Genomic DNA, 13863 nt, shown 5'->3' on the forward strand with positions numbered 1-13863 from the left:
TGAAGTGACAGTCACAGGCAAACACTAGCTAGCGTGCTACCAAAAATAAAATCCAACCACTTGTGCCGATTAGACTCTTCTTTAGGAAGGCTGAACAAAGTCAGAGACCTATCACACCCAAAAACACATTTTGGCAACATATCTCTAGCTAAAAAAAGATAATTTGCTGTGACTGTGCAGATTAGGGGCTGAAAGAGCCCCTTTGTCTCAATTTTAAACAAACATTATTGCACTCTGCCTCGCATCACTGCTCGTTGCTTGGAGAAAGTTGTTGTTGACTAGGCTGGGGCAGCGCGGTCAAGGTATGTACTTCCTGGAGGGGGCGGGTAAAGAACGCTATCTTTGTGGACTGGTAAAGTCCGAATTCACCAGGCCCAAAAACGTAAGACCATTGGGTACTAAATTTATGACTATGTTAAGGAATTTCGAATAAATGTAATACTTTTTAAAGCCTTAATTTTAGTTAGGTGAATTTAAGACTTTTTAAGGATCCGCGGATACCCTGAAATAATTCACAAGTAATTTAGAATGCTCTTTTTATAATGCTCATCCTGCTTTTTAGGACATTAGACGAGCTGCCCGCCTTTAAAATCGAAACAATTGCGGGGAAAAAAATAACTAAAGAAGTCGTTAATGTCTGTTGTTCCCAGTAGTAGAAGAGGAGGTGACATTTTTCTGATGAAGCTGTCTTTGGTTTGCATTTTGTTGAGTTTTCATGTCTGAATGAAACAACTTCTGTGTAGCTGCCGATTAATTTAATTTCCTCTGCATCTTCCCACACCTTGTTGCAGGAGCCATCTTAAAACCTTTGACTCGTCTGGTGTCATCAGTACTCCAGTCTTTTTACTCTGACAGGAGGTTTTGGGTGTTCATCAGTGTAGTATTTCAAACTACTGGCATGCAGTACCTGCGGTCGTGACAGTGGCAGCAGTGGTCATAGTGGGAGCTGGAAACAGAACTGTTGGCAGGTCCAGCAGAACGGCCGAAGCGTCGTCCAGGTCCCCAGAGCCCGACCCCCCCGGGATCAGCTTCCTACGGTTCTCACGGCTACCACTGCGGATCATCTCCTCTTCTCGAAGACCCTCCACTGGAAAACAAAAACTTCAGTGTAATTATCTAAAATTTATTTCACACATTATTTTTCTAGTGCTTGTAGGTTTAAATAAATCCTTTTCTTAACTGATTAATATACAAATTTGCAATTATTTTGAAAATCATCTTTAAATGTACAGAGCATAGCGAAGTAACGGGAATGAGCACCAAAGGTAAAAGGCAAGGCAAAGTAAAGACGCGCAGAGAAATAAGCTGAGAACCACAATCTGATTCTGAGCTCTTTTGACTATCAGGGGTGTTTAAAAATAAACTCAAAGGTAGAACAGTGAAGTAACCAACTATTTAAAACCAAATTGTATTTTTATGACATGCTGAGACATGACTCCTGCGTACTTTCACAGAAGCCACCTGTAACTAGCAGGTCGCTGGTTAAAATCCCCACTCCGTCTGCCTCAGATGTTGTGTCCTCAGGCAAGACGTTCCACCTGCATTGCCTGCTGTCAGTGGTCAGACAGCTGTGGCTACACTGTAGCTCACCACCGTCAGGGTGCGAATGACTCGATGTAGTGTGAAGCGCTTTAGGGTCCCCAGGACTTAAAGCGCAGTACAAGTACAGGCCATCTACCATTTACATACCTCCAGGAGAGTCAGCTTATGTCAGAAAATAGAAAGTCTATATAGTCTATATATAATTCTTTTAAGCGTTCAATCTGTCATGGAACACGCTGGATTTGAAAATGTCGACAGGCTTTTGAAAACCTCAGAGTTTAGGTCTACATGTTCTAAGGTATATACATGAGGCCGGCTGTTTTAGTCATGCTAGTCCCACTGACTGCTTTAATTGAGAGTATTCATTATTCAGTTCTATTCAGTTTATTTATACAGGAGCAATTCACAACACGCCATCTCATGGCACTTTATAAAAAACAAAAAGTTAAATCACTCGAATCATACAGACAGATTCCAAGTCAGGTTCTTACACTCTAACTGATCCTAGTAATCAATCAGTGCAGTCAATTCAGATTATTATTGAAAATACATCAAAAGATTTCTATCTCAGGAAACCTAGCAGACTGCATCGAGTCATTGACTTGCAGCAATCCCTCATACCAGGTATGTATGTAGCAACAGTGGAGTGGAAAACTCTCTTTTTACAGGAAGAAACCTCCAGCACAACCAGAACCAGGCCTAAAGTGAACGCCCAGCTGCCATGACAGACTGGCAGCTTGACAAGACGAAAGAAACAGAAGATCCAGGAATACGTTCTATGTGAAACAAAAGTAAAACGTTAATGGCAGTGGTGTCTTGATCTAAGAGGAAAAACACAGATAAGCGGATAAGCTGTGAGCCAGTTTTCAAGTCTGGGGGATGAAAGAGAGCACCTACAGTTAGTTGCAGTAAAAGCTCTGCCAGTAGCTCTTTCTGGGAGAGAGACAGGGTTTACTAATAAAAGACAGGTTGTCTTTGTTTTAAAATTTTAGAGAAACTTCTCAAACACATCATCTGCTCCCAGTATAAATAACTGAGGATGACACAGAGCAGAAAGGCAAAGAAAACCTTTTTTTATACTATTGTTATTTAAGAGAAATTGGAATCGGCTAAAATCTGCATTGGCAGTCCAACGCAAAGCTTTACATAAACCGAAGATCAGAAATGAGCCACAGAAGTCTGATTGGTGCATCTCTAGTGTGAGGCCAATAGACAGGCATGTTAAACTGATGAGCTAGTTTATCAATGCAAAGGCTAGTGCTGCTGTCACTTCTGTTACAGATATATTTTCCATCGTATAATTTTGGGGAAGAAAGTTGCACATCACCGTAATTTTTTTTAAAAAACTTTTTAAATATTTTTTTCCTAAATGACAGCAGGAACACTCGTCTGTAGTGTGAATAAAATGAAGCGATGTTAAGAAATTAACTGGATTTCAATGATCAAATGCAAAGAGGTGAGAAATGGGAGATGAAGAAGAGCATGTTTTATGTTTTTTTAATTCTCTGGCTGAACTGCTGCACCAGCGAGTGTCTGCAAGTCCCTGTCTGGAGTTAAGAGACTAAAGTTAACTCGCTTTCAAATGTTTAGTAAGAATTTCCTAAAGGGCCCTAAGAGGAATCCAGTGTAACCTTGGCTGAGTTGGAACAAGGCCCTTAGGGGGTAAAAAGACCACGACACATCAGGAAGGAATTCCCAGACTGCCGTCCTTCCAGCCTGTCAGACGGTGTTACAAACTTCCAAGTCAGGGTGTTTTTTATGTGCCTGAACATGTTCACCTCTACACAGAAACCTCCGATCACTTGCATGTTTTGCAAGTACCTGGAGGGTATACTGAGCCCCGGGACAGGAATACATCAGGCTGCCTAAAAATATCCAATGTGAAAGGTATTCAGGAGGAAATCGGTAAATATGTGCCTCTGAGGGCAATGACTTTTTCTGCAGAAGGTAAAATAAGAGAGAAATGTTTCCATCTGTCCCACCAAGTCTGATCCCTCAAAAAATCTTCAGGTAATTCTAAAACAATGTAGGGAGGAGGCCATTATTAATGTTGAGCTTGAGTTGCCCAGGATGGATAATTCACAACCTAGAGAAAACTGAACTAGTGGATGTGCCTGAAGCAGCTTTAAACACAACACGGGTTTGTCTGTAGTTCAACTGTTTAAACTTGGTGCGTGTAAGATTGTTTATTTTTAGCTTTTTTTAAAGTGTGAATAGGGTTTGCAGAGGCTAGAGTATTCTCAAAAATGAACAATGTAACATAATGTTCAGTTTTGACTTGGCTGTCCCGTTAGTGTCAGTGAAACTGAAAGAACAGCCGGGCCGACAGCATTTTCATGGTTTCTTCCACCGTTTTATATTCTAACCCACCTGTAGATCTTTAAGTTGGGACAGAAAAAAAAATTGAAAGCAAAAATAAATAAAACAAAAGCCGGCTTACTGCATAAATACAAAGTTCCTGTCAATTTCACAAAGCAAAATCCAAAACATGTTTTGAAGAAGCTCAACATTACCTCCCCCTTACTGTTGACATGTTTATTTTTTTCTCTTTTTATACAATTTCCCACAATTCTACATGCATTAAGCATCCTATGAGACCAGCTCATGTATTTCAGTGGGACGTGATGTGCAGGATAATATAAAAGTTTAGGGTTCCATTGTTTGCTTCCAAGAAGTCAGATTTTTTTGCTCATCTTTTAGAGGGGTCTTAAACAAAAGTTCTCAGGGATTTTTAAAAGTTTTTCAAAGTTTTCTTTTGATTTTGTAAATTATTCAACTCTGTTAATTGATTAGACACTCAGTCCTTTACTTGAACCTAATTGAAAGCTTAACATTAGAAGAAGAAACATCATTTAAGAGGGAAGTGTATCTTTGCAACAAATAGTGGTAACTTATGTAAAATACACATGAGGTTCAGTTTTGGGAGTCAAATTTTGCAATGAACTTAATGAGGAATTCAAAATAGTTAGCACAACGATTAACAAATGCTTTTAAAATCTAAAACAGTTTCTTGGGTTAGCTGTATAGGGTGTGTATTGTACAGAATTATTTTCAACTTCCAGTGTTTTTTTTTTTTTTCCTTAACTGAACTTTGACGTTGGCTTTTTTCAAGCAAACTGAAATGAATATTTTCCTGCTAATGTTCATCTAAGTACATTATTATTTAAATTTCCTACTTCACTCCTGTGTCCATTAGCTCAAGCCTGTCACGTTTTAAGGTCCATTGAAATAACCACATTGTGACCTATGAGACATTCAGACAAAAGATGGCCATTAAACTCAAGTGATTACCAGACAGCTACCTGCTGACAACTTGGCACAGACAGGATAATCAGCCAAAGGTTGATTCACCTCTTTATGTCCTGATGGCTTTTGCTTAACCTTTTCATTTAGTAATGACTTTGAGACAATCGGCACATAAGGTTCTACAATACTTTCTAAGATAAACTAAGAAAGACCTCCAGAAATCCCGGAGAAACTGGGTATAAAGAAATCAACCTGTTCACTAATTATACATATTCTATACAATTAAAATAGTCCAAATTCTGGTTTTACAGGTGATCCTAAATAAATCTGTCCATCGCTGATGCGGAGTTTCTTACAGGTGAATCGCCTTTTTGCCAGAAGCTTCTCTGTCGTGCCGTTCAGAACAAAGACTTGGAGGGAGTATTCCTGACTGGAGTCCAGTCCTGCCACGGTGGCTCGGCCCCGGGTGGTGGTCAGCATCAGCTCTGGTTGTTGCTCTTCTACAAAAGCAAAGCACGACACATTAAGCTGCGTTCTGCCATCCTTCAATCTTCAGCTGCTGCTTTGCTTTCTGCCCCGTTTACCGTTCGCTGTCATTTTCCATGTCTTATCTCTTGTGCTATGCACTTCCACTCTGTGCTGCAAAACAAACAAGTGGTTAAGGGCCTCAGTCTCGCCTGGAGCTGTGAAGTCCCAGTTTGGGACAGCAGTGGCCTCTTTAGGAAGGATACTGAGAACTGCTACACCAGAAAATCTGAACACTAAATATCTGCTGCTGAAACATCAACAGCTATTTTCATTCTTCATTGCGCAATTCTAAATAATAGACCCCTTTTTTTATTTAATTATGCCAGCAGCATCAATGTACCACTCCCTCCTCCAAAATCTTTAAAGGAGTCACCACCTGGAAATTGGACTTTTTCGTGTTAAAACTTGTGCGTTGGGCCTCAGTTAATTTCGGTATAGAGCCTTGCTAAAGTATTACCCCTTGTATGTTTTTACCTTTTGTCACATAACAACTGTAAACGACAATATAATTTGTTGGTATTTTATATGGTAGATGAACACAAAGTGCATAATTATGAAGCTGAAGAAAAAGTATGTGTGGTTTTCCATAAGTGTGGCGTCGCTCATTTGTATTCAGTCCCCTTTACTCTGGTGCCCTTAAACAAATCTACTACAACACCTCAGATAAAGCCCAATGAAAAAAAGATATAACCCCCTGTGCATGGTTTAATCGCAGTATAAATCAAGCTCAGAGGTTTGTTAGAGAACATTAATGCACAAACAGCATCATTAAGACCAAGACAGGTCAGGGAGAAAGTGGTGGAGAAGTCTCAGGCAGAGTTAGGATATAAAACAGTATCCCAGGATTTGAACATCTCACACAGTCCGACCTACACTGACCAGGCTGGGCGAGGAGAGAGCATTAATCAGAGAAGCAGCCAAGAGAACGTTGGGAACTCTGGAGGAGCTGCAGAGATCCACCGCTCAGGCTGGAGAATCCGTTGACAGGACAACTATTTAAGTATTCATGCCACAAATCTGCCTTTAATGGACAAGTGGAGAGAAGAAAGCTAATGCTGAAAGAAAGCCATTAGAGGTCCCCTTTGAGGTGTGCCAGAAGCCATGTGGGGAGAAGGAGAAACATGTAGAAGAAGGGGTTCTGGTCAGGTGAGACCAAACTCAATGTTTGGCCGAAAGCAAAAAAGCTTTATGTAGCAGAACACACAGTGCATCACCCTGAACTCATCATTGTCATACTGAAACATGGTAGTGGCAGCATCATGTTTTGAGGATATACAGATTATTCGACAGCTTCAGGAAACTGGTCACAGTCCATGAAGTGAGCCAAAAACAGGCCAACCCAAGAAGAAAACCTGTAGAGACTGTAAAGACTGAGACTGGGCTCTGAGCTAGGGCTGTCATAAACCATTATTTAGTAATCAATCTTTCTATCGATTATTCTGACGGTTTATCAAGTAATCAGATACAAATTGACAATCTACAGATTTTCCACATAATTACTCAAGCTAATTTTGTAATAGAAATAAAGCAAACAATGCAAATTAGCAAATACAATTCTCTTTTGAATAACAAAGATTAATCTGAATGTAAAAAGTTCTAGGATAAAAATGCTAAAAGCTCAGCCCTTCCTGGTTGACTTAACATGAATACAGTGCAGCTGCCTCTGTAGTGAAAATGGTCACAAACAAAAATGCATAAAGTTTCACCTGCATTCTGGATTTTTTTTTTTTTGTTAGATTAAAAAGCATAATTCTATTCATATAAATAGAACTCTTCTAGTGCATGTTAGGGCTGAGTTAAACTCTTAGTATTTTTAATCCACAAATAGACAATAAAATAATTACACATTGATCAAAAAGGTAAACAGCTAATTTAAATTCAGGCATAATAAATATTGCCTTTTTCAAACTATTGTTACCTATGTTTAATAGAATAGAAATACCTTTGCTGTCCCATAGTGGGGAAATTTGCATGTGACAGTGGCAAAAACAGGTGGGCCTAGACACTGGACTTTCTGCAGTGAAGAAGCTCTGCTTTGCTGTTCCCAACATCTTTAAACTAAAAAACATGGGCTCTGTTTTCTTTTGCTTTTCGCTGCTTTCTGTCTCCATAGCGGAAAACCACATTTGGCATCCATGTATTACCAGGCTAGGCTATCATTAGCATTATCCGTCTGGACTGAACACAGTGTGCTGAGAAAATTAACAATGTAACGAAACTTTGTAACGAAATTTTATGAATCGAGGTCCTCAAATCATTTGATGAATCGTTACAGCCCTACTCTGAACGCACTAAAGATTCAACTTAACCTACCACGCTGACCATAAACATGCAGCCAAAGCTAAAGACTTCAGGCTCTTTCTGTACAAAGCTGCTAGAAATATATAGCCGAATACTTGCACCTGTAACACAGCATAACATGGTTCTGTAAAGTAACACAGTGGGGGACTGAATATAATGTGCACGCCACACTTTTCAGATTTTTATTTGTAGAGGAAAAACTATAACCCATTAACCCCTTTCCTTCCACCTCACAATAACAAAGTACTTTAACTTTAATAACACTAATCTCCGTAAAATGCAATGAAGCTTTTGATTGCAATGTAACAAAGTTAAAGGAGTTTGAATACTTTAAATTTGATTTTTACATCCTAACTCGGCTTTAAATCTTAGACAATTTTCTCCCTGACCAGGGAAAAAGGGGGCCCTATTTAATAATCAGATTATAACTTTTTTCTTTACTGTTTTTTTCTGAAATGTTCCACAGGATTTTGTTCAGAGGTACCACAGTAAATGGGACTGAATACAAATGAGCTATTGAAAGCTACACACGCTTTATCAGATGCGCTTTGTCTTAATCTATCACATAAAATGCATTCTAATTTGAAGTTATGTGACAAAAAGTGAAACCATTCATGGGGTATCAATACTTTTGCAATTAACACAGGACTTCTAAAGGCAAGTGGTTGCATTGCATTTGTTTTAGGGGTAGAAGAGTAAAGAGGAATAATTACCTACACTACACCATTTAGATTTTTATTTAAAAAAAACAACAACATGAAAACCACATGTCATTATCCATTACTTAACAATTATGCTCTAGTTTGTGTTGGTCTGTGACATAAAATCCTCCAAAATATGCATCCAGGTTGTGGTCTTAATGTGAAAAAAAGGTGAAAGTTGTTGAGAGGATCTCTGCCAGACCAACATACCTCGTTCGCTACTCTGGACGAGAACAAGGGGTCTTTCCAACTCTACTATGGGACTATTTATGAAGGAATCTCATGAGTTGTAAATTTCACCAGTTTACCACAGCTGGGAAAACAGTCTCACCTGACATTGTTCTGACCCGAACCTTGTAGCCTTGAACGGGTCCATCCGCCTCCTTCCACTTCATCTGCAACCGGTCCTCAGAAAGAACCGTCAGCTTCAGACGACCTTGACGGTGACAAAGAGATGGAAAAATAAAAAATAAATCAAGGTTTAGGATTTAAAGGGATCTCTGCCTGTTGTCAAGGCAACTATTCAGGATTTTCAAAGATCAAAGGCTCGAGCTACGGTCCTATCTTCATTCCTCCCGCTCTCCCAGGGCGGTCTAGGCCCTCTCACTTCCTCCTACACAATTAAAATCCCTCTCTTGTTCTGCCTTCATCTGCATAAGTTCCAGCAGGGCTTTCCCAACAAGCGATGTCTTTCATGTCCCCATCGTCCCGTCCTCCATCCATCCACATGTCCAGCTGGCTGCCTCTCATCCATCAAAGCGAGCCCTGTCCTCCGGACTGCGGCAGAAACGGGAACGGGGCGCCAGCGGGGTCAAAGGGCACGTCAGAGGAACGTCACTCAGTTACAGTATAACAGGGTACTGAATGCAACATGTAGTGGTATAACAGATGAAGAGGCCGAAGGAGGGGGAAACGGAAACAAGGAAGACAGAGGAGAGCAAACATGAACACATGGTGAATCAAAGAAGACCGTTTTTAGCAGATCTGTGGACCCCCAGCACTCAACAGCTCCTTTTCTGCTTGGATATACGCAGACTGAGGGCCTCAGGAAGGTCTTCATCCATGACAAGGGGTGGGGGGGTGGGGGTCTGATGGTTCTTTGTAGAGAAAGGGTCAAGGTTTCAAGCAGAGCCTCTAATAACAGCCTTTCCAGACAGTCAGGCGGAGATCTAGAAGAAAACAGGATTTTTTCTCTCTAATTTACAATCTGTGGTGTAAAGCTGACGATTAAAACCTTAAAAACCGGTCCGAATGAACATTTCTTTGACAAAATGGGACAAAAAGCCGTTCAACAGAAATGAATCAAAATCAAAAATTTGAAAACTTTAAAAACGGGATCAAAACAAAAAAAGAATTTGTTATGAATTCAAAGGACTGTGGAATATTACCCTGGCCATGGACTCCAGAGGACAGCAGCAGGAAGACACTGAGCAGGAAATACGGCATTAGCCAGAAAGATGATGCTCCGGACGCAAGGAGGTGAGAAGGCATGTGTGGGGCCTGAAACAATAAAATAAAAAGGTTCAGTGTTGAATTATAGTCTGTTGTATGCATTTCTCTGTTAAGTGATCTATCCCAGATGTAATCTTGGGGTCTCTTGTTTCCTTTTTCTCTTCATTTCAGTTTGCTTCCAAACACCCGAACTTTCTACAAATGATTTAAAGAGATATTGGTCCATAGTTCTTCACCTTTTCTTTAGATCAAGTCTTTTTTTCAATTATTCATTTAAAAGCACACCACACAACATGTCTTTCGTGGTCAGGGACAGATGCTGGACATAAAATGGACGAAAAAAGCCAAAGTACAAGGAAAAAGTTAAGAGAACACCGTAAATCCACAAAAACCAATAGTCAACAACCTTTTCTTACAGTCCAAGAGATTCTAGTGTCTGATGACAAGGAGTCCATGTTGTTATTTCATTCTGAGGTGGCAGGTGTATTACAATAGACCTGTAACACTGGGAATAAAGGTTCTCTGTCTAAATGTATTCTGATAGTTCGTGCTTTTAGTGCATAAACTCTGTTCAGCTGATCAAACCTACGACATGCCACATCTCTAATAAAAAACAATGAAAAGAAAACTGGACAGTCCAGCTTATTTTCAGCCTTGGGTTAAAGATCCGTTTGTGATGGATTAAGACTGTATAAGGGCCTGCAGGTGGACCTGGCAGGAAGCAATCTCTAATGAAAGGTAAAAGCATATTTCTAATGTTGATAATTGTTTTTAGGGACTACTTGGAAGACATCTTTTACAAAAAAGCTCTTATATTTCACCAAGGTGATGCAAGTATCTCACAAATTTTTTGTTATTATTTATTTTTACTTTTCACTGGTCCAGAAACTTGCCTTCATCACCCGGCTTGGATATTATGATATATCACCCTCTGTATAAAACGACAGTATGACAACAATCGTTAACATCATACAATAGGATTAACTAATCCAGTCATGGTAAGAATAAAGTACTCCTTCCTTCAGCTCATCAGTCTCTCACATCATTGTGGCCACGCCTGTTTGCAACTCTAACAAAGGCTGTCCAGTTGATCCATCCAGAGTGTTTTATTAAGAAGTGCCTGGCTGCTACAAACACTTCTTATTTCTTTAAGAAACAACGATTGTGTCAAATCTGTTTCATACACTTGCACTTAGATTTTAAAAAGTTTACATCTGGCCGGTTCATTTATTAAACTATCATTGTTCCTTCTGGCCATCAGCTTTACAACATTCCTCAGGTTCTAACCTGATCACACAACTTCTGGGGAGGGAAACAAGAACATTTTAAGATGCACATAACATTTTTGAGGCGGTCTGGTCTGGTGTGTGGGCCACATATAGGACTTAAATTGCACTTCAGCTCGTAATGGTCTTTTTAGAAGCCACAGACTCTGGTGCCTACACCCTTCCTATAGTAGCACACCTCTCCTTATTGATCTCTGAGCCTTCAAACGCTTGTCCATCACATCGGTCAGCTAAGCTTCTCAACACACTTTTCTCTCCAAACTCATTTGACTTAACTATAAATCTGTATAAAATAGAAAAGTTTGTTTTGAACCGAAGAAAATATAATATTGCTAAAACATGTTAAAAGCTCCTGGGGAGCATTTGACAACCTCCAAATGACCATGAAAAAGTGCTGAAGCAGATCCAGGAGCACTGTCAATGTGCCAATCAATGCATGCAAAAGGCAAACAAACCAAAGTAGGAAACCAAAATGTGAACATGTTTAAACCTCTCTTAGTTCTTTTTATACTTTCCCTCCAAGCAGACTTAGCAGGATTGTAATCAACAGGTCCTTTCTGCTTTCTAAAGGTTTTTCTCTTGACTTTGCTTGATTTTTCACTCACTTTCAGTCCTACCTGAGCAGCAAACAGTCTTAAAAACTAAGAAGATGGACTCGTTTAAGGAAAAAGATACATTTCATTATCTACAATGAACAGTATTTATAAGTCCTGTCTTTAGGAAACAAGAAAAAGACCCTTCAAAGACCTGACACACACCGGGAGAGAAGAATTATCCCTTTGTATGCATTAGCCATCTGCTAATGGCTCCTTGTGAATCACCTGAAAGGTCATTAAATCCTGTAGTCTACAAGTCAAATCAGAAGCTGGAACAATCTGTCTATTCGTGACAGATCCCATTTAAAATGGCTTCTATACTAAACTGGGAATAATGAGTGGATAGAACCCTGGTCGACTTTAAGCTAGCAGCCTTTTCATGTATGCATGATTCAAAGGTCAGGCATAAGGGCCAAGGAAACTACATTCCTCCAAAATTGTTAAGACAATCAGACAATGAAGTGCAAAAGTAAAAAAACAAAAAAACAAAAACAAAAGAGAAAGCTCAGTGACGTAGACATCAAGATCACTTTGTAATATTAAAAAGAAAAATATATATTAAAAAAAAAAAAAAAAAAAAAAAAAGGGGAATACCTTCTTAAAAGCAAGATCTAAAAAGTAGGATTGACCCGAGGTTATTGCCTACCACCTTTCTCTTGTTTTAGTAAAGTTTTACAGAAAAGTTCCGCCCGGTTACCTGCTACCTGGGTTAAAGCCATCTTGTCAGCTTTTCCCATGAGAGCTCTACTTGAAAGGACTCAGACTACAGATTTGTCAGTGCTTGCCCCCTCGCAGACCCTGAAGCATCAGACAGGTAATGACACACAGGCCAAACCAACGCGCAGGACCTTAAATGACCAGGAAACCACCACACCTCCTTCTGAGTGGGCCCACATCCAACGGCACAACACGCATGCTATCAAGGACTCAGCCAACATTTAGCTGGCACCATTTAGCCAACATTCAGGGCAAAACAATTAGAGCTCAAAGACTTGTAATTTAACCAGGCGCAGCTTGTGTTTGGAGGCGTTTAAACAGGTTCACAGCTTCAGGCCTGACTGAAATCAAATGAAACCAGTTGTAGGCAGATGACCTTTATAGAAGTGGGTCAGAATATGTGATGATTGTTCTCTGTGAATAATAGCATTGTGCAGCAAACTCAAGCTGTAGGACTGTGATGAACTATCTGGTTAAGCAGCTGGAGTTCACTGACCCACTGTCATCCCTCAGACTGCAACTAATGCTTCAGGGCCTGTGAGCAGAGGGACATTTTTCAAGTTTCATAATGCGTAATGCACTTTTCTTTTGGTTTTATGTGACAAACAAGGACCAGGTATCACAAAATTGTGAGATGACGAACGAAAAATAATAAGTTACTGACTCAATTAAAAATAAAGAAAACCGCAGCATGCATTTGTATTCTTCTTTATTCTGATACGTCGAAAATAAAGGAAAACTAGAGCAAAAACAGTTTAAACCTAGCCGATTAGCTGAATGAATGCGATGCTTGTCAGAGAAGCTTGGAGAACAAGCAGCCGACACACAGCAGGGCGGTTAAAGGAGAAAGCTGAGGTGAAGTTTAGGAACAACGCTTCAAGCATCAATCAGGGAAGCAGCCAAGACGGTAGATCTGGATGAAGAACTGAGATCCAGAGCTCAGGTGGGAGAGTCTGTAGACTGTTAGGCAGACTGCACAGATTTGGCTTAATGGAAGGCTGCTATAAGAAAGCAAACTACCAGAACTCCTGTTTGCACTTTGCTAAAAGCCATGTAGGAGGAAAAGAAACATGAAGAGGAAGCAGCTCAGGTCAGGGGAGGCCTAACCTGAACATCTGACCAACACGTAAAGCACTATGGGTGGTGGAAGAACATATCACTGCACATTAGCCTGGACACGCCATTTTCCACCATGATACGTGGTGCTGTCGTGACTTTAGCAGGCTCAAGGTGAGGAGTATTCATTTATAAACTTACAGAGGACACAAAACCAGGGAACAAATTGACGAGTGACAGAGAATTAAACTAAACACAAATGCACACAGAGGAAATATAGCTACATATCAAACACAAAGGGATAACCAAAAAAAACATCCGTCCGTCCGTCTTCTTCCGCTTATCCGGGGTCGGGTCGCGGGGGCAGCAGCTTCAGTAGGGAGGCCCAGACGTCCCTCTCCCCAGCCACTTGGGCCAGCTCCTCAGGAGGAATCCCAA

The 13863-nt window shown here is 40.2% G+C and overlaps 1 protein-coding gene across 5 annotated transcripts in view; it reads right to left on the reverse strand.

Moving 5' to 3' along the window:
• The window catches only part of LOC105937854 (collagen alpha-1(XX) chain), a 61730-nt gene that overhangs the window by 41683 nt on the left and 6184 nt on the right, over positions 1-13863 (reverse strand). For all 5 annotated transcript variants that reach the window (XM_036148349.1, XM_036148283.1, XM_036148210.1 and 2 more), the window contains 4 exons: positions 9707-9818; positions 8650-8754; positions 5145-5288; positions 908-1087 (listed from right to left, as the gene is read on the reverse strand). In XM_036148349.1, coding sequence (XP_036004242.1) covers positions 908-1087; positions 5145-5288; positions 8650-8754; positions 9707-9809 — 532 coding nt within the window. In that variant the 5' untranslated portion in view covers positions 9810-9818. The remainder of the gene's footprint in view (positions 1-907; positions 1088-5144; positions 5289-8649; positions 8755-9706; positions 9819-13863) is intronic.

Source organism: Fundulus heteroclitus, chromosome 1, assembly GCF_011125445.2.
Source record: "Fundulus heteroclitus isolate FHET01 chromosome 1, MU-UCD_Fhet_4.1, whole genome shotgun sequence".
In the NCBI taxonomy this organism is placed as follows: Eukaryota; Metazoa; Chordata; class Actinopteri; order Cyprinodontiformes; family Fundulidae; genus Fundulus; species Fundulus heteroclitus.